General features: G+C 47.4%; 1 protein-coding gene across 1 annotated transcript; it reads right to left on the minus strand.

Moving 5' to 3' along the window:
* Positions 1 to 2730: 2730 nt before the first annotated feature.
* Positions 2731 to 9006, minus strand: MUC21 (mucin 21, cell surface associated). The gene is made up of 3 exons (XM_059699699.1): positions 8514 to 9006; positions 3401 to 4191; positions 2731 to 3120 (listed from the first exon to the last, which is right to left on the minus strand). Exons 1-3 carry the CDS (start codon positions 8575 to 8577, stop codon positions 2950 to 2952), a joined length of 1026 nt encoding a protein of 341 aa, XP_059555682.1. The 5' UTR covers positions 8578 to 9006; the 3' UTR covers positions 2731 to 2949.
* Between the last annotated feature and the right edge of the window lie 12205 nt (positions 9007 to 21211).

Below are 21211 nucleotides of genomic sequence, written 5' to 3' on the forward strand. Positions count from 1 at the left end.
AAAGCAACAGACGAGCTGCTGCAACCCAAGGCCTCCCCCTTGGCAGAGGGGGGACAGGGAGTGTGGACCTGGCCATGGTCTGTTACTAGGGAAGGGCCCTGGGTAGCCCTCCTATCCCCCTGGGGAAGCGGGTACGACTATAAGTGACAGTCACGCCCCTTGGTCCAGCCCTGGGAATGTAAGCAGTGCCCTGAAAGAGATAATGAAGTACAGGCCATACAGGCCCTCCCGCATGACCCCTCCGAGATTGGTGGGGTGGACTGTCAGGGACATGGCATTAGGCATTTGTGAGTTTTACTATAGGGCCGGAATACTGCTCCTAACATGCTACAATTGGTATTGTTGTAGGCTCTGTATTCAAGGAGCTGGCAACTAGGCCAGGGTACCCGTTAGAAGACTATCTGGCATAAGGGGTGGAGTGTGGGACCCTAATCAGAGTACGCCAGCTGTTCATGGCAATTTGAGTGGGGGCTCTGTCTAGAGCCCACCGGATGTTCAAAGGCAATTTGCCATATGCAGGGGCAAAAACAAGGACACAGTGATTGTACTGCACGCACGTGCAGGTGTATCTTTCTACAACCCCAATAATCTCACTGTTTGGCAAGAAGCCTCTTTTGCCTCAGTTGGTATGAAGATGTGTTGTTGACCGGCCCATGGGCGGCTGCTTGACTGGGTTCCCATGTTTGTCCTGTGTTAGCAGGGGCTCCTGTGTGTACGGGGCTCCTGTGTGTGTACTGTATTAGCAGGGGCTGCTGTGTGTACTGGGCTCCTGTGTGTGTACTGTATTAGCAGGGGCTGCTGTGTGTACTGGGCTCCTGTGTGTGTACTGTATTAGCAGGGGCTGCTATGTACAGGGCTCCTGTGTGTGTACTGTATTAGCAGGGGCTGCTGTGTACAGGGCTCCTGTGTGTGTACTGTATTAGCAGGGGCTGCTGTGTACAGGGCTCCTGTGTGTGTACTGTATTAGCAGGGGCTGCTGTGTACAGGGCTCCTGTGTGTGTACTGTATTAGCAGGGGCTGCTGTGTACAGGGCTCCTGTGTGTGTACTGTATTAGCAGGGGCTGCTGTGTACGGGGCTCCTGTGTGTGTACTGTGTTAGCAGGGACTGCTGTGTGTACGGGGCTCCTGTGTGTGTACTGTATTATCAGGGGCTGCTGTGTGTACGGGGCTCCTGTGTGTGTACTGTGTTAGCAGGGGCTGCTATGTACGGGGCTCCTGTGTGTGTACTGTATTATCAGGGGCTGCTGTGTGTACAGGGCTCCTGTGTGTGTACTGTATTAGCGGTGGTTGCTATGTACGGGGCTCCCGTGTGTGTACTGTATTATCAGGGGCTGCTATGTACGGGGCTCCTGTGTGTGTACTGTGTTAGAAGGGGCTGCTATGTACGGGGCTCCTGTTTGTGTACTGTATTAGCAGGGGCTGCTATGTACGGGGCTCGTGCGTGTGTACTGTATTCGCAGGGGCTGCTGTGTGTACAGGGCTCCTGTGTGTGTACTGTATTAGCAGTGTATGCTGTTTACAGGGCTCCTGTGTGTGTACTGTATTAGCAGGGGCTGCTATGTACGGGACTCGTGTGTGTGTACTGTGTTAGCAGGGGCTGCTGTGTACTGGGCTCCCGTGTGTGTACTGTATTAGCAGGGGCTGCTGTGTACAGGGCTCCTGTGTGTGTACTGTATTAGCAGGGGCTGCTGTGTGTATAGGGTTCCTGTGTGTGTACTGTATTAGCAGGGGCTGCTGTGTACAGGGCTCCTGTGTGTGTACTGTATTAGCAGGGGCTGCTGTGTGTATAGGGTTCCTGTGTGTGTACTGTATTAGCAGGGGTTGCTGTGTGTACGGGGCTCCTGTTTGTGTACTGTGTTAGCAGGGGCTGCTGGGTGTACAGGGCTCCTGTGTGTGTGTACTGTGTTAGCAGGGGCTGCTGTGTACTGGGCTCCTTTGTGTGTACTGTATTAGCAGGGGCTGCTGTGTACAGGGCTCCTGTGTGTGTACTGTATTAGCAGGGGCTGCTGTGTACAGGGCTCCTGTGTGTGTACTGCATTAGCAGGGGCTGCTGTGTGTACGGGGCTCCTGGGTGTGTACTGCATTAGCAGGGGCTGCTGTGTACGGGGCTCCTGGGTGTGTACTGCATTAGCAGGGGCTGCTGTGTGTACGGGGCTCCTGTGTGTGTACTGTGTCAGCAGGGGCTGCTGTTACGGGGTTCCTGGGTGTGTACTGTATTAGCAGGGGCTGCTGTGTACGGGGCTCCTGGGTGTGTACTGTATTAGCAGGGGCTACTGTGTATGGGGCTCCTGGGTGTGTACTGTATTAGCAGGGGCTGCTGTGTACGGGGCTCCTGGGTGTGTACTGTATTAGCAGGGGCTGCTGTGTACGGGGCTCCTGGGTGTGTACTGTATTAGCAGGGGCTGCTGTGTACGGGGCTCCTGGGTGTGTACTGCATTAGGAGTGGCTGCTGTGTGACTGGGCTCCTGTGTTTGCGGCTACCTTGTGGGGCAGCTTTGAAGAACGGTTTTGTCTGATGGCCCCTTGTTAGCAGTGGCTACTGGTCTGTGATAAAGAGTCTCTTATAGCCTCACAGCGACTCCTCATGTCTCTGTCTAACGCCCGGTGTTCACGGGGCACTGCCCCTGGCAGAGAAGGACCTGTTCCCACAGTTGGCGCAGGAGCAGGATTCAGGAGTTAGTGCTCCCAACAGTTTCTCACCCACTCAGTCCCTCACTCACAGGCTCTGAGCTCCTTCCGGTGTGTTTATTTCTTAGCTAAATGACCAAGGAAGAGTGGCTCCTCTCTCCAACGTCTGGTACAAGCAGCCGAGAGGGAGGAAGTGTCTTCCCCGAGGCTGTCGCAGGTCCCAACAGGGCTGGGAGGGGACTCCTGGGGATGAACAAGGCACTCGGGTCTCCCGCCCCCCAGGCCAGCTTCCTCCAGGAAGGTGTGGCCCTGGCCAGCTGCTCAGGGCCCTGGGTGCGGCCCTCTCATCTCCAGGACTGCGGAGGACCCCCGTCTCCTCCACCTCGGCCTGCAGTGGGAGCCCTCCCGCCCTCCGGGGCCCGGGCCCACGTGGAGGTCGTGGGGATGGTAGACAGCTGCGTCAAAGGCATCTCTCAGGCACAGGGAGTTTCTCTAGAACAAGAAGGGAGAATAGTTTCAACACTGTACCCCTCTCACAGGTCTTCACCACGGACGCCTTCCAGAGTCTCCTCCCCTTCAAACCTCGGGCCCTCCAGCCCTCTCCTTCTTCCAGCCCTTTCTCTCCAGTCAATAGTTCCCTCTTCCACGGTGGCTCCTTCTCTTAGTACGTCTTCCTCCCTGCTCAGCCCCGGCCCGGCTCCCCTGCTCCTGAGACCACTTCCTCGTTCCTGCTGCTCCTCCCCAGGCACTTCCCTGCTCATTAGGCGCTCACCACACAGAGGAAGAGCCCAGCGAAGAGCCCCACAGCCACTGCAGCCGAGCCCAGCGTGATGAGGAAGATTTCCCATGGCTTCAGGGACCCTTTGGGCCTCACGCTGCTCGTTGAGGTTGTAGCACTTATGCTAAGCACATTGGAAGTTGTGTGCATCCCAGGTGGAGAAGGTGAAGGGGCTCTGCTGTTGCCACTGGGGGTAGCATTGGATCCAGTGGTGGGGGTTCTGCTGTTGCCACTGGGGGTAGCACTGGATGCAGTGGTGGTGGTTCTGCTGTTGCCACTGGAGGTAGCACTGGATCCAGTGGTGGGGGCTGTGCTGTTGCCACTGGGGGTAGCACTGGATGCAGTGGTGGTGGTTCTGCTGTTGCCACTGGGGGTAGCACTGTATCCAGTGGTGGTGGTTCTGCTGTTGCCACTGGGGGTAGCACTGGATGCAGTGGTGGGGGTTCCGCTGTTTCCACTGTGGGTAACACTGGATGCAGCGGTGGTGGTTCTACTGTTGCCACTGGGGGTAGCACTGGATGCAGTGGTGGTGGTTTCGCTGTTTCCACTGGGGGTAGCACTGGATGCAGTGGTGGTGGTTTCGCTGTTTCCACTGGGGGTAGCACTGGATGCAGTGGTGGTGGTTTCGCTGTTTCCACTGGGGGTAGCACTGGATCCAGTGGTGGTGGTTTCGCTGTTTCCACTGGGGGTAGCACTGGATGCAGTGGTGGTGGTTTCGCTGTTTCCACTGGGGGTAGCACTGGATCCAGCATTGGGAGTTATGCTATTATCACTGGAAGTTATACCTGATGATAATGATAAATGATGACACATTTGAGAGAATATATACTTTCTGCTCAACATTTGGTTTAAATTCGTTACATAGGTAATTCTATTTAATGCTCACACAAGCCCATGAAATAGATTCTATTACTCTTACCAGCTAAGATGAAGAAATGAAGGCTTAGAGATGTTGAATCTAGCCGAAGTTTATATAGCTGGTCAGTAGTAGAACAGAATTTGAACCCAAGCTGTTGAGCCTGCAACTTTACTAGTAGCTGCCTCACTCTGTCATCCTCCCAACCCAGCCCCAACACCAGGGTTAGCTGACCTAGTTTCACTGGCAATAAGCTTATTCCAAAATCTTCTATACAAGATCTAATACAGATTAAAATTATCATAAAGAAATTGTAGGACCAGGTGAAACTAGTATATTGATTCATTCAGTCTTAAAGTAGTGTTGCTCCCTCCTTGGAAAATATTTCTCAGTGTTATTCAGAAAACACCTACATTAGGGTCACCTGGAGAGCTTATCCTATCTAATAAAAGAGAAACATGGTAATTGGCATATGACCGCTACCCTTCCCATTGGCTAATCAGAGTGATATGCAAATTAACTGCCAGCCAAGATGGCGGCCGGCAGCCAGGCAGCTTAAACTGAACATGAGGCTTGCTTGCTTCAGTGACGGAGAACTGCAACATTCCCCGCCTGCCTTGCTGGCCTCTGAGCTTGCAGTTTAAGAAACATTGTAACAAATATAGAAGCTAAACCAAACCCCAGACCAGCTTTCAGCAGGCTGGGATCTCAGAGCTGGAGTTGATACAGAGTTTCGATTATAGAACCAAAACAAACCAGATACCTGCTTTCAGGAGCGGAGGCCTAAGAGCTGGAGCCTCAGAGCTAAAGGTGGCCCAGAATAAAAAAAGAAAAAGAAAAAGAAAAAAAGGAGCAGTTGGGAGCTTCAGTCCCAGACTAAAAACAGCCCTCACGCCGAAACCGGTTTGGCTCAGTGGATAGAGCGTCGGCCTGCGGACTGAAAGGTCCCAGGTTCGATTCCGGTCAAGGGCATGTACCTGGGTTGCGGGCACATCCCCAGTGGGGGATGTGCAGGAGGCAGCTGGTCGATGTTTCTCTCTCATTGATGTTTCTGACTCTCTGTCTCTCTCCCTTCCTCTTTGTGGAAAATCAATAAAATATATTTTAAAACAAACAAACAAACAAAAAAACAGCCCTCAGCCCCTCACCCAGACTGGGCAGGCACCCCAGTGGGGACCCCCACCCTGAAGGGTGTGTGACCAGCTGCAAACAGCCATCATCCCCTCACCCAGGCTGGCCAGGCACCCCAGTGGGGACCCCCAGCCTGATCCAGGACACCCTTCAGGGCAAACCAGCCAGCCCCACCCATGCACCAGGCCTCTATCCTATATAGTAAAAGGGTAATATGCCTCCAAGCACCGGGATCAGCGGAGCCGAGAGGCCTCCTGGCACCGGAATCAGCATGACAGGGGGCAGCACTCAAACCCCCTGATCACCCTGCGGCTCTGTGTGTGACAGGGGGCGGGGCCACAACCTCCCTATCTGCCCTGCTCTGTTCCTGACAGGGGAAGGCGCCCCAACCTCCTGATCGGCCCTGCTCTGTGCCTGATAGGGGGGAGCTCCCCAACCCCCTGATCGGCCCTGCTCTGTGTGTGACAGGGTGCAGTGCCCCAACCCTCCTTCCCCCGCCCTCCATGGGCCCTCCTCTGTGTGTGACGGGGTAGAGCCATAACCTCCCCATCAGCCCTGCCCTGAGTGTGAGAGTGGCGGCACCCCAACCCCCTGATCGGCCCTGCTCTGTGGGTGATAGAGGGTGGCGCCCCAACCCCCCCCCCCCACGGGCCCTGCTCTGTGTGTTATGTGGTAGAGCCATAACCTCCCCATCGGCCCTGCTCTGAGTGTGAGAGTGGCGGCGCCCTAACCCCCTGATCGGCCCTGCTCTGTGCATGACAGGGGGGAGCTCCCCAACCCCCTGATCGACCCTGCTCTGTGCATGACAGTGGGGAGCTCCCCAACCCCCTGATGGGCCCTGCTCTGTGAGTGATGGGGTGGCACCGCAACCTCCCCATCGACCCTGTCTTGAGTGTGACGGGGGCGGTGCCCCAACCCTCCAATCGGCCCTACCCTGAGCATGACTGAGGGTGGCATCGCAACCTCCCAATCCGCCCTGCTCTGTGCATGACAGGGGGCAGCGCCCCAACTCCCGAATCGGCCCTGCTCTGAGCCCAACCAGGGGCTGCACCTAGGGATTAGGCCTGCCCTCTGCGCCCCCGGGAGCAGGCCTAAGCCAACAGGTTGTTATCTCCCGAGGGGTCCCAGACTGCGAGAGGGCACAGGCGGGCTGAAGGATCCCCCCTCCCCCCTGAGTGCACAAATTTTTGTGCACTGGGCCTCTAGTCTATCTATATAAAAGGCTAATATGCTAAGTGTCCAACCGTATGGGTAATGATGTCATGTAGCAATGCCCGGTTCCCTCTCCCTAGTGACTAGCCTCCTTTCAGTTTCTTCAGCCAAGGAACAGGACTTGCTCTATAGCCAGGTGGAAACATTTCACACTTTAACCAAATGTCTGTGAAGTGTTTTCCCGTGCCTCATCTCATTTGATCCTCACACAAGTCCTGGAGTAGGTGGATAGGAGGCTTGGTGGAATCCTATTTTCTTTTCATTAACTGGAAAATGGAGATTTAGAAAGCTTAGAAACTTGACCCGACTGAAAAGAGGTAAGAAATGGTGGACTTTAAAAATTACTTCAGGTTTTCTCACTGCACAGAATATAGTCAAACACTGCTGCAGTTAAATATTTACCCTTTGTTCTCCCTGCATGATCTATAATAATAATCTGCTTCATGTTGATATTTACTGCTGTGTTGCTGACAATTACCTGAAAGAGAAGTTAGGGTGCTTCACTGGGCTGGAAAAAGTTTAGCTACATCAGATAGCAGGTCAAATTAACCAAATTTATTCTATATCTATAAAAGGCTAAGCTGACCCATGCATGTATGTGCAATACATATAAAGCTCTCGCTGGCACCACCTGCACATGTGTGTTTTCATCTGTCATTGTCAATCGTGAATTTGGTTGACACTTCTATTACAGAGAAAGGGCGAATAGTGATATTAAAATATTTCTTCTAATTAATTTCCTTTCAATGTGCATGAATCCATGCACCAGGCCACTAGTAGAAAATAAAGAGGTCTACACAAACCATTCCAGACTGAATGAATCAGAGTTTGAGATGTGGCCAGCTATCTGTCTCTTCTAACGGGCGAGTGGTTCTATTGGCATTGGAGTGCCAAGGGCTCCTGACCACCTTGGCAGAAGCTGGAGAAGAACAGGTTATGTGTAGGTTAAATGTGCATGATCTGCCCAGATTAAGCGCCATAAATCAATACCACAAGTGTAGGGAGGCTCACCTGGAGTTTAGGTTGTGCCCACTGTTTGCCCTCAAGACCCTGAAGGACAGACATGCGGCCTCTCCCTGAGTTTGCATCTATCTCATTGGGGCTCGTTTCCCTGCTGCCTGGGACACGGGTGCTCCTCACCTCACTCTGCATGTGTGTATTTTCCCTCAGTTTTATTTCAAGTAACATAAGGTTAGAGTATAGCTCTATTTTGGGAAGATCCCCAAATTCTGCAATAGGATAGAAATTGGAGGTAAGATCAGAATCATGAGTAAAACTAAGTAGGAAACGTAGATGACCACATGTAGAGGTGACATGTGAGAGAGAGTGGCTTTGACCTGAGAAGCTTTGGAGAACAGGTGAGTCAAAATAATAAGAGGCCTAATTTTGATTCCAAATGATGAACTCTCTAGGAAGTCCTGCTTTCTGGTTGTGCACTAGGACCTCTGAGGTCTGAGTGCCAGGGCTATGGGACAGGGTGGGAGTCTGTTTTGACTCTTGACTTCTATTCTCCTTGGTCTGAGGCTGATTAGGATGATGTAAATCAGGTTAGGAACAGGAGAGAAATTAAATTTGTAGAATATAGATGAGTGATATTTTTTAAAGTAGACAATTCTTCCCGTCCTTACTATTTAACTCCCCCTGCCCCAGTCACATCATATAAGTCATTACCGTTTTATAGATGCAGAAACCTAGGCACAGAGAAGTTAAACAGCTCACCCAAAGCACTGAGACCAGTCTTAACGCTGTGCTCTGCCAGCCTACCAGGTCATTCGTTGTTAGACTGGAGTGATTGGAGCAAAATGAAGGTGCTCACATGGAGGACCACCGCAGCCACCCTGGGAGTGGTCACCACTCTGCAGTCCCTCAAAGGTTCTCAGACCACCCACTTTTAAGGAAATCACTCACCATGTCCTAAAAGCAGGAGATGTAATAGTAGCCAATACTTCAAGGGAGGGCTTCCTGTCTGCATCTCGATCTGCTTCTTGGTGTCCAGAAAGCAAGATGCGTGGATCCCAGATGCGGCCAAGCCCTAGAAGGCAAAGAGCAGTATTCTCAAGAAAGGAGAGTTCCAGGTGAAGAGGTAAAGGCTGACGCTTCCAGGAGCTGGGGTCTCCTAAGTATGTGTTCTTGGAAGAGCCGTGAGCTAGGAGGTGGGGTGAGAGACTGGATGCCTGGGTTCCTTAAGCTTTCTCCATGCGATGCTGTTGCCTCTTTATCATGGAAGAGCTGCAGGGGAATTTATAGCTTCAGATGGGTGGGGGAGGAGTCGAGAAGTTGACTTGTTCTTCTGTCAGCTTTGAGCAGCTAACAAAACAATACTGAGCCTGGGAAGGCATAGACTAGGGGTCAAGAGGAAGGTGAGAAAGGAGAAAGACATGATCACACTAGACAGGGCATTGGGCTGGGTTGCAGCAGGAAGCACAATGGGACAAGGTAATCAAGATTGTCAGAGTGGAAGGGACCCACCCTCTGAGGCAGGGATGGGGCCAGAAACCTGTTCTACTTCTTTCTCCCGGTCAGGGAGTCCTGTGGGCCTGCTCTTTTAGCAGGGAAGATGCCCTAATGAACTGAGCTAAGGGGACAAACAGAAATAGGAGACTCTAAGGAGAGCAGTAATGAGAGATCTGGGCCCTGGGTTATGGGCAGAAGGCAGATATACGGCAGAAGGCTGGTGAGCAGTATGCCTTCAACAATTAATGAGTGAACAGGGGAAGAGGGGTACAGGGCTCAATGTAGCCATCTCGGCGGTGTCCCCGGCATTGGGGCTGAGGGCGTGGGGAGAGTGTTGAATTTTCAAGAACAAGCCACCCGTCAGACTGAGGGGGCGTATGACTTCAAGCACAGGACTTCCCACCTTGCCTATTTTCAGAGGAATCCGTAGGAGCTTTTCCACTCTGGGATCCATGGATGTTCCTTCTCCGAAGCGCCAGTGAGGCATCTCCCAGTAGGTGCGCCTCCGGCCACATTAGGAGACTCAAGTCTGTTAGTCCTAGTCCGCCGGGAGCTTCCCATTGGGTCCGGACACGGAAGACCGCAGCAGCAGAAAGCACACATGGTCTGCTAAGTGAGCATGACTGGTCACACCCAAATGCGTGGGAGGTTTGGGGAGCTCATGGAGAAGACATCCTGTGGCCAGGGCAGGAGGTGTGTGACCAATGGGAGTTCCACACAGAGTGAGTGTGGTCATTTATTTGAATGAGCATCCCCAACGTGAGACCTGTTAGAAAGGAGTTGGCAAGCGGGAGGCACTGGAGACACCCGGGACTCTGGAATGAGTGAGTCAGAGTCCGGAAGAGATGGGTGCACTGGGAAAGGCTCAGACGCAGATGTCCAGGCAGCCGTGATGGGCAGTTCCTGAGGCAGAGGGCAAGGGGCCGTCAGTGATGGGTTGGGTCCTGGGTTCACAGCAATCCTATTCTGTGGCTAAAAAATAGCAGCAGTGTGAGAAAGAAATCTTCTTTCCCTCTAGAATCGCATGGGTCCTGAATTACAGCCCAGATCGCACCTGTGAGAGGTCATCCTAAAAAGAACTTCACGTGTGTACTTACTATAGTCTAAGTGTAACTCATGTTTTACTCTTCCTCAAAACAATACAAGGACCTCGGCACATTTTAATTCTTATTACCATTTCCCAACTCATACCCTAATGTTATCAAGTATTTTAATTTTATCTTGTTTTGTAACTTCATGAGAGGTTATTGCTGTCTGCTTCTGCACCATAAGCCAGAATATGGTCACATCTTTACAGACGGCTTCAACGATACGGAAGCACACTGTCTAGGCGGGTGGACACACACTCAGCTGAAACTTGAGGACTCTATTGTTGAAATGGAGAGCGGACATCTGTGGTCAGCTCTACAGCTGTGACACACGTAAGCCCGTGGCTTTGTGCTCTGGGTGTGCTCATCCCGGTGCCCGTCCGTGCAGCTGGCTTCCTGCTGGCTGTCACTCCTGGCGTCTGTTTTCATTAGTGATTGAGAGCTATGACTACGAATTTACTTTTCTTGTGATGTTATCTGTAGAAGTTCCGTGAGGCCTGAGGTGAAGATCTGATCTTCCACGAAGAATTTGCATGCTTGGGCCAGGCATACGAAGGCATTATCATTCAAGAATTCTTTTGAATTAAATGATAGGCTTGAGGTCTTTTGAATTACCCATGATTTGGGGCTGCAAACCATGTGAAGTATTGTGGTTACAGCTATTTCTTGACATATGTCCCTTTCTTTTTTTTTTTAATTAAATCTTTATTGTTCAGATTATTACATTTGTTCCTCTTTTTTCCCCCCATAACTCCCCTCCTCCCAGTTCCCGCCCTACCCTCCACCCTCACTCCCCACCCACTGTCCTCATCCATACGTGCACGATTTTTGTCCAGTCTCTTCCCGCATCTCCCACACCCCTTTCCCCCACAAGAATAGTCAGTCCATTCCCTTTCTATGTCCCTGATTCTATTATGATCACCAGATTATTTATTCACTTGATTCTTAGATTCACTTGTTGATAGATGCATGTTTGTTGTTCATAATTTGTATCTTTACCTTTTTCTTCTTCTTCCTCTTCTTAAAGGATACCTTTCAGCATTTCATATAATACTGGTTTGGTGGTGATGAACTCCTTTAGCTTTTCCTTATCTGTGAAGCTCTTTATCTGACCTTCAGTTCTGAATGATAGCTTTGCTGGGTAAAGTAATCTTGGTTGTAGGTTCTTGGTATTCATCACTTTGAATATTTCTTGCCATTCCCTTCTGGCCTGCAAAGTTTCTGTTGAGAAATCAGCTGACAGTCGTATGGGTATTCCCTTGTAGGTAACTGAGTTTCTTTCTCTTGCTGCTTTTAAGATTCTCTCTTTGTCTTTTGCTCTTGGCATTTTAATGATGATGTGCCTTGGTGTGGTCCTCTTTGGATTCCTTTTGTTTGGGGTTCTCTGCGCTTCCTGGACCTGTAAGTCTATTTCTTTCACCAGGTGGGGGAAGTTTTCTGTCATTATTTCTTCAAATAGGTTTTCAATATCTTGCTCTCTCTCATCTTCTGGCACCACTATAATTCTGATGTTGGTACGCTTGAAGCTGTCCCAGAGGCTCCTTACACTATCTTCGTATTTTCGGATTCTTTTTTCATTTTGCTTTTCCAGTTGGGTGTTTTTTGCTTCTTCGCATTTCAAATCTTTGACTTGATTCTTGCGCTCCTCTGGTCTGCTGTTGGGAGTCTGTATAGTATTCATTATTTCAGTCAGTGTATGCTTAATTTCTAGTTGGCTCTTTATCACAACATCGAGGGTCTCATTAGATTTCTTGAGGATCTCACTACATTTATCGGCGGCTTCTAGACAGTTCTTAAGAGACCTTAAAAGTGTGGTTCTTGCCGAAACCGGTTTGGCTCAGTGGATAGAGCGTCGGCCTGCGGACTGAAAGGTCCCAGGTTCGATTCCGGTCAAGGGCATGTACCTGGGTTGTGGGCACATCCCCAGTAGGAGATGTGCAGGAGGCAGCTGATCGATGTTTCTCTCTCATCGATGTTTCTAACTCTCTATCTCTCTCCCTTCCTCTCTGTAAAAAAATCAATAAAATATATTTTTAAAAAAAGTGTGGTTCTGAACTCAATATCCTCCATTGACAGTTTTGTCCTGTTTCTTTGTCTCCGCATTTTTTATGCTTTCTTGGTGCACCCCCTAGTGGTCTTTGTGCGCAGTCTTGTTGTAGTTAAGCCTTGATTGTTGTCGGCAATACCGGGGGTAATTTGACCTCCAGGCTAACTGGCTATGAGAGTCAGCTGTGTCTGCAGTGGGAGAGCTTCTGTGCTGGATCTCTAGGGCGGTGCTAATCTAGCGTTTGCCTGAGGCTATCCGGCAAATGGCTCTGCGCAGGGCTTGGGCGGGGCGGGTCCCCGGGGATCTACAGGGCGGGCCGGAGGGAGCAGTTATGGCTGCTCTCAGTTCTGTCCCTAGGAGCTCTGCCTCACAGAGTCCCAGCAACTGCTGCAAACCTCGGAGAGAAAGCTGCCTTCGAGTTCTGACTGAAGCCAGACAGTCCCACTTCTCCCGTTTGAGTCTGGGTCCCTAGAGACTCGCCCGGATCTGGAGCTCAGAGTCTGAAACTCCCTCCCTATTGAAAACAACAACCGTGCCCTCCACCTCCAGCCGGCTCCGCGTGCACTCCGCACCTTAGTATTTCACTTCAGCACTGCGCCTCCTCTGAGTCTGGGTATGATATTCTCTTTCCTCCTAGTTGTAGAATTTCCACTCAGTCAGCCTTCCTGTGGTTCTGGATGATGTCCGTTCCGTCTTTTAGTTGTTTTTTGAAGTGGTTGTTTGAGGCAGCAATCTCCGGCGTTAACCTATGCTGCCATCTTGGTTTCTCCTCTCGACATATGTCCCTTTCTTCTCCCTTCCCTGCACTGCCGGAAGCCGGTCCATCCTTGCTGCTTGACATAGTCGCTGCAGGATAGAAACATCTGCACAGCATATGTTTCAAGGGACCTGGCATATATAGCATACTGTTCTTAATATGTTTGCTCCCCTTAGCGCTGTGTGTTTTAACCAAGGTCACCTCTCCTAGAAAGGTTGTTTCCCCAGGTAGGAATTTTTCCCTGAAGTCGGGGAGGGGATGAAACTCCTTAACTAAGTGCCAGGCGGGTAGTTAATCACTACAAACAAACATGCTTAAGCTACATAATCTTTACTCCCTGGAATGGAGATAAGAAACGCCCTAACCTTTGTAATAGAAATTGACAGGATTAAAATCAACTGGGATAAATACGGATGTAACAAGACAATAAACAGCAGAACCTCTCTGGAGATCGAGACCAGAACTTGGCTGGAGATCCGGGCTAGAGATCCTGGCTAGGCTGCTGATCAACTGAACGCTGTCTCCGTGTCATTCCTTCTTCGCCGACTCCGTCTACGCCTTTGGGAACCCCTGGACCCGCTGGGGTTGGACCCCGGCACCTGCACCACGTTTAGAGACCAGCAATCTTACTTGCCTTTCCCGGGGGTGGAGGGGGGGGGCTGCAGTCTGCACTCTCCCTGCAGGGTTCAGATTGCTGTGAGGGTCCTGCCGCGGCTGGTGCTGCTGAAGGTTCAGTGCACCTGGTTTGGCCAAAGTTGGCTTCAGTACGCCCCTTACGCCTTGGCTTCCTATCTTAACTTAGTCTTTGCTTTTAGCGTTCCTTATTTCCCTGCCAACTCACTGGTTCATTTAAGAAGACTTTAAGTCCACCATGTTAAGCTTTTCAGGGTATTTTAAGTCAAGACTCCTAGCTCATTATGGAGCTGGAAATTTAAGTTCCCATTGGATTGTTTCGAGAAAGAAATGATGGTGTACTTAAAGGTACCAGCATGGTGTTTGCACATAATAAGCATGTGATAATAAAGGACAAAAGCAAAGGAGACAAACATGACTATATAGATTCCACGTGGGAGAAATTAGGGAGAAACAAGGAGTAAGGAGAAGAATCTCCCCAAAGGGGAGGAGGACTGCAGGCACCGAGGGGTCTTGGACGCTTTGCTGTCCGCCTGGTGTGTGTGATTGAAGCTACAGCCTCGGCCGAGGGCAGCGAGGCTTGCCGGGGACCATTTCACATGGATGCAGATAGCAAATCATTATGTTGTACACCTATCTAACTAACATAATGTTAGAGGTCAAGTGTGCCTCAGTTTTTTAAAAAAGGAATGTGCCCTAGCCAGTTTGGCTCAGTGGATAGAGCATCGGCTTGAGGACCAAAGGGTCCCGGGTTCAATTCTAGTCAAGGGCATGTCCCTTGGTTATAGGCTCCTCCCCAGCTTGGGCCCTGGTTTGGGCTCATGCAGGAGGCAACCAATCAATGTGTTTCTCTCATACTGATGTTTCTCTCTGTCTTTCTCTTTCTTCCACTCTCCCTATAAATTAATGGAAAAATAACCTCAGGTGAGGATTAACAACAACAACAACAAAAAATACTTAAAAAAAAGAAATGTCCTAATCAGTTGCTCAGTGGTTAGAGCATCGGCCCACGCATAGATAGGTCCCAGGTTTGATTCCAATCAAGGGCACGTACCTCGGTTGCAGGCATGACCCCCGGCCCTGCTCAGGGCTGTGCAGGAGACAACCAATTGATGTGTCTCTCTCACACCGATGTTTCTCTCTGTCTCTCTCTCTTCCTTCCACTCTCTCTAAAAATCAATGCAAAAATATCCTTGAGTGAAGATTAACACACACCAAAAAAGGGGAAGAATGGACAGTAGACCCATGAAGATCAGGTTGCCAACAGCGCTTGAGAATTCCTGCGGTGTACCTTTTACCAATCAAGCCCATGTTCAAGACTCAAGCCTGATATGATTAGAGGCGACTTCCCACTGCTTTTTTGTTTGTTTGTTTGTTTGTTTGTTTTGTTTGCATACAAGGTCTTTGGGTGATTACATCACACCACCATCCCTCCCCCGCCATCCCTCTGAGACTCCGCACTCTGTTCCAGGCTTCCATGTCTCTGGATCCACTCCGTTCATCAGTTTATTTTGTTCCTTAGATTCCCCATATGGGTGTGATCATGATACTTGTCTTTCTCTGACTGACTTCTTTCACTTAGCATGATACTCTCCAGGTCCCTCCATGCTGTCTCAAAGAGTAAGAGAGTCTTCTTTTTTTACGGCTACACAGTATTCCATGGTATAAATGTCCCACAGCTTTTTATCCACTCACCTACTGATGTGCATTTGGGCTGTTTCCAGATCTTAGCTATTGTAAATTGTGCTGCTATGAACATAGGGGAGCATATATTCTTTCTGATTGGTGTTTCGGGTTTCTTAGGATATATTCATAGAAGTGGGATCACTGGGTTAAATGGCTGTTTATTTTTAATTTTTTAAAAAATATATATTTTATTGATTTTTTACAGAGAGGAAGGGAGAGGAATAGAGAGTTAGAAACATTGATGAGAGAGAAACATCGATCAGCTGCCTCCTGCACACCCACTACTGGGGATGTGTCCACAACCAAGGTACATGCCCTTGACCAGAATTGAACCTGGGACCCTTCAGTCTGCAGGACAATGCTCCATCCACTGAGCCAAACTGGTTAGGGCCATTTTTAATTTTTTGAGGAAACTCCATACTGTTTTCCATAATGGTTGCATCAGTCTGCATTCCCACCAGCAGTGTACTAGGGATCCCTTTTTTCCACATCCTCGCCAGCACTTGTCATTTGTTGATAGCCATTCTAACAGGTGTGAGGTGATACCTCATTGTCACTTTAATTTGTATCTCTCTGATGATAAGTTACTTTGAGCATTTTTTCATATGTCTCTTGGCCATCTGTATGTCCACTTTGGGGAAGTGTCTATTTAGGTCTTTGCCCATTTTTAAATTAGATTGTTTGTCTTCCTTTTGTTAAGATGTATGAGTTCCTTATATTTTTTGGATATTAACCCCTTATCAGATGTATCATTGCCAAATATATTCTCCCATACAGGGGGTGCCCTTTTCATTTTGTTGATGGTTTCTTTTTTTGTGCAGAAGCTTTTTATTTTGATGTAGTCCCATTTGTTTATTTTCTACTTTGTTTCCTTTGCCCTAGGAGATGTATCTGTAAACATATTGCTACAAGCAATGTCTGAGATTTTTCTGCCTATGTTTTTTTTCTAGGATTTTTTGTTTCTCAACTTACATTTAGGTCTTTTATCCATTTTGAGTTTATTCTTGTCTATGTTGTAAGTTGGTGGTCTAGTTTCATATTTTTGCATGTATCTGTCCAATTTTCCCAACACCATTTATTGAAGAGACTGTCTTGACTCCAGTGTATGTTCTTGCCTCTTTTGTCAAATATTAATTGAGCATAATGGCTTGGGTTGCTTTCTGGGTTCTCTGTTCTGTTCCATTGATCTATATACCTTTTCTTGTACCAGTACCAGGTTGTTTGATTATGGTGGCTTTGTAGTATAACTTGATATCTGGTATTGTGATTCCTCCAACTTTGTTCTTCTTTCTCAAGATTGCTGTAGCTATTCAGGGTCTTTTTAGGTTCCATATAAATTTTTGGAGTATTTGTTCTATATCTGTGAAATATGCTGTTGGTATTTTAATAGGGATTGCATTGACTCTGTAGATCTCCTTGGGGAGTATGGACATTTTAATGTTGTTAATTCCACCAATCCATGAACACGGTATATTTTTTCACTTGTTTATATCTTCTTCTATTTCTTTTTTCAATGTCCTGTAGTTTTCTGAGTACAGGTCTGTGGGAAAGCATGGGACTTGGTTGGAAAGTCTGTAAGGAGGATTCTCTGAAAGGTCAGAGGCCTCTGGGGGACCTTGCCAAAGGCAGCAGCCCCTGCCTTGACTGTTCCAAACAAGTCTGAGCCCCCGGATGTTTTACTAGAATCTTTATGTTTCGACTTCAAAATGTCCTTGTTTGAAAGACACTACAGATCAGGTGTTTTCTCAAGGATGCTTATCCTGGTGATTGTATCTAAAGGTTAATTTTTGTTCAAACTGTTGTTATAATAAAAGCCTAAGGAGGCAGGTGAACAGGGATGTTTGCTTCTAAAGCAAAACAGCCCCTTAGCCTTCTCTTTCATAGAAATGTGTGTTAGAGTGATTATTCATCCATTGCTCATGGTCTGCTGGTCAGACCCAGCACAAGTCTTCTACCTTGTTGGTTAAGTTTATTCCTAAGTATCTTAATATTTTTGTTACAATGGCAAATGGGATTATTTGTTTAGTTTCTCTTTTTGAAAATTCATTATTGGTGTATAAAAAGCCATCAACTTCTGGGTGTTGATTTTGTATCTTGCTACATTGCCAAATTCCTTTATTAAATCTAGTAGGTTTTTTGTTTTTTTTTGGTGGAGTCTTTAGGGTTTTCTATGTACAATATCATGTTATCTGCAAATAATGAAAGTTTTACTTCCTCATTTCCAATTTGGATGCCTTTTTTTTCTTCTACTTGTCTGATCGCTGTGGCTGGGACTTCCAGTATTATGTTGAATAAGAATGGTGACAGTGGACATTGCTGTCTTATTCCTGTTCTTAGGGGAAATGGTTTTAGTTTTTGCCCATTGAGTATGATGTTCACTGTAGGTTTGTCATATATGGCCTTTATCATGTTGAGATATGCTCCCTCTATTCCCACTTTGCTGAGAGTTTTTATCAAAAATGGGTGTTGGATTTTGTCAAATGCTTTTTCTGTGTCTATTGATGTGATCATGTGATTTTTGTCTTTCAATTTGTTTATGTGATGTATCACATTTATTGATTTGAGAATATTGTACCAGCCTTGCATCCCTGGAATGAATCCCACTTGGTTGTGGTATATGATTTTTTTAAATATATTGCTGGATCCAATTTGCTAATATTTTCTCAATGATTTTAGCATCTATGTTCATCAGGGAAATTGGCCTGTAATTCTCTTTCTTTATAGTCTCTCTATCCGGTTTTGGAATTAGGATAATGCTGGCCTCATAAAAAGACCTTGGGAGTGCTCCTTACTCTTGGATTTCTTTGAATAGTTTGAGGAGTTATAGGTGTTAGCTGTTCTTTGAAGGTTTGGTAAAACTCCCCTGTGAAGCTGTCCAGACCTGGGTTTTGTCTGTTGGGAGTTGTTTTTTTTTTAATATATTTTATTGTTTTTTTACAGAGAGGAAGGGAGAGGGATAGAGAGTTAGAAACATCGATGAGAGAGAAACATCAATCAGCTGCCTCCTGTACACCCCCCACTGGGGATGTGCCCACAACCAAGGTACATGCCCTTGACCGGAATCGAACCTGGGACCCTTCAGTCCGTAGGCCAACGCTCCATCCACTGAGCCAAATCAGTCAGGACTGTTGGGAGTTTTTTTTTATTATTATTGCTTCTATTTCATTGGTTGTTATTGGTCTGTTTAGGTTTTCTGATTCTTTCTGATTCAGTTTTGGGAGATGGTATTTTTCCAGGAATTTTTCCATTGCAGCCACATTTTGTCCGATATGGGGAATTGCTACTCCAGCTTTTTTATTTCATTTCCATTTGCATGGAAAAATTTTTTCCATACCTTCACTCTCATCCTGTGTGAGTCTTTTGTTTTGCGGTGGGTCTCTTGTAGACAGCACATAGTTGGATCATGTTTTCGTATCCATTCAGCTACCCTATGCCTTTTGATTGGAGCATTCAATCCATTTACATTTAAGGTTATTATTGATAGGAACTTATTTATTGCCTTTTTAATTCTGTATGCCTAGGTTTCTCTCTGTGTTTCTTCTCATTACAACAGTCCTTTTAGCGTTTCTTATAGTGCTGACTTGTTGGTGATGTACTCCTTTAGCCTTTTTTTGTCCAAAAAGCTCTTTATTTCACCAACTATTTTGAATGATAGCCTTGCTGGATATAGTAATCTTGTTTTCAGATCCTTGCTTTCCATTACCTTGAGTACTTCATGCCATTCCCTTTTGGCCTGTAGGGTTTACAATGAGAAATCAGATGACAGCCTTATGGGAGCCCCTTTGTAGGTAACAGTTTGCTTTTCTCTTGCTACCTTTAAGATTCTCTCTTTGGCCCTAGCTGGTTTGGCTCAGTGCATAGAGCCTCGGCCTGTGGACTGAAGGGTTCCAGGTTCGATTCCAGTCAAGGGCACAAGCCCAGGTTGTGGGTTCGATCCTCAGTGGGGGGCATGCAGGTGACAGCCAATCAATGATTCTCTCTCGTCATTGATGTTTCTCTCTCTCTCTCCCCCTACCTCTCTCTGAAATTACATATATATATATATATATATATATATATATATATATATATATATGGTTAAAATACCAAAAATTAAAGACAAAGAGAGAATATATATATTCTCTCTTTAATTTTTGGTATTTTAATTATGATGTGTCTGGGCGTGGGCCTGTTTGGGTTCTTCTTGCTTAGGGTTCTCTGTGCCTCCTGAACTTGGGTGACTTTTTCCTTCACCAGGTTAGGGAAGTTTTCTGCCATTATTTCTTCAAACATGTTCTCTATCCCTTGCTCACTTTCACTTTCTGCCTCTTCTGGCACACCTGCTAATTCAAATATTGTTACATTTCTCATTGTCCTACAACTCCCTAAAGCTGTCTTCTTGTTTTTTAATTGTTTTTTTCTTTTTGTTTCTCTGATTACGTGATTTTTTTCAACCCTGTCTTCTAATTCACTAATTCAATCCTCAGCTTCTCTAATCTGCCGTGTATTCCTTCTAATGTGTTCTTTATTTGTACTATGTCATTCTTTATTTCGGTTTTCATAGTTACTATATCTTTTCTAATGCTTGAGTATCTTTACCATCATCAGTATGAACTTTCTATCAGAAAAATTTCTTATCTCCTTTTCATTTATCTCTTCTGGAGAATTCTCTTGTTCTTTCATTTGGGGGTTGTTTCTTTGTCTCCTCATTTTGCTGCCTGTTTGGGTTTGTGACTCTGTATTAGGTAGATCTACTATGCTTCTCAGTCTCCAGTGCAGGACAGTTTCTGACTTCCACTGCTTTTGGAATCTCCCCCTTCAACCAGCCACAAAAGCTGTTTCCACAGCTGGCATCCTGGAAATGTGAACTGGTCATTGTTGCCAAGATAATCCTTGATGTGAGACCACGTTTCAATGAAGGAGAGGTTTCTGGTGTGAAAGACTCATTCCCAGAATCCAGTAAGATAGTCGTTATGTCTTAAGTCTTAGAAATGGACCCAACAGTGTTTTTTACCTTCTCTGTTGTTTTTGCTGTTTTAGACTGGTGATTTTAGCAAATGCTATGAAAAGGTTCTCATTTTTCCCTGCATAAGAAATGTCTAACTGCTCTCTCTGTGTGCTTTTTATTGTTGCTCTCATTACAAAAGGAGTCAATAAAGTTGCCTTGCTTGACCTTTTTAAAAATGAAGGGGGATGCCTTAGCTGGTTTTGCTCAGTAGATAGAGCATCAGCCTGAAGACTGAAGGGTCCTGGGTTTGATTCCAGTCAAGGGCACATGCCCGGGTTGAGGGCTCAATCCCTTATAGGGGGCATGCAGGAGGCAGCCAATCAATGACTCTGTCATCATTGATGTTTCTATCTCTCTCTCCCTCTCCCTTCCTGTCTGAAATCAATAAGAATATATTAAACAACAACAACAACAAAGGAGGTCATGCAATTTATGAGGCCTCGGGGGAGACTTTCCACACACCCTGCTCAGCGTTGGTTAGCAGGAGATGTTTCCGGGCCTGACCTCAGCCTTACTCCATCTAACCAGGCCCTGGAAGCTGTAGCCCCGAGGACCCTGCTTTGTCCAGGGTTCCCTGTGCTGTGCCTCCTGCGCCCTCATGGGAAGTGCGATGGCTTGACAAACGCCCTCCGTGTAAGGCTGGGTCAGAGCTCTTTCAGTTTCTGAGCATCGCCTTCTCTCAGTCGTTAATCCAAACATTGCCGACTACCTACCCAGCTCACTAATACAATTACAAAGGCATCTCCCAACATTTAGCTCTGCAGTTTTTGCCGCGCTCCCTGAGGTATGATTAATGCTCACTCAGTTGCCTTCTGGAAGCCCATCCAGACTATTCATGGTCACTGCCTTCTCCTCCACGATCCCCTTCTTCCCAAATATTATCTTTTTGCAGCCTACTCCACTGTCCAGTTTATGTCCATGCTCCCCTTTGCTTCCATGGCTTCCTCGGGGCCT

This window comes from Myotis daubentonii, chromosome 6, assembly GCF_963259705.1.
Source record: "Myotis daubentonii chromosome 6, mMyoDau2.1, whole genome shotgun sequence".
NCBI classification, from domain to species: domain Eukaryota; kingdom Metazoa; phylum Chordata; class Mammalia; order Chiroptera; family Vespertilionidae; genus Myotis; species Myotis daubentonii.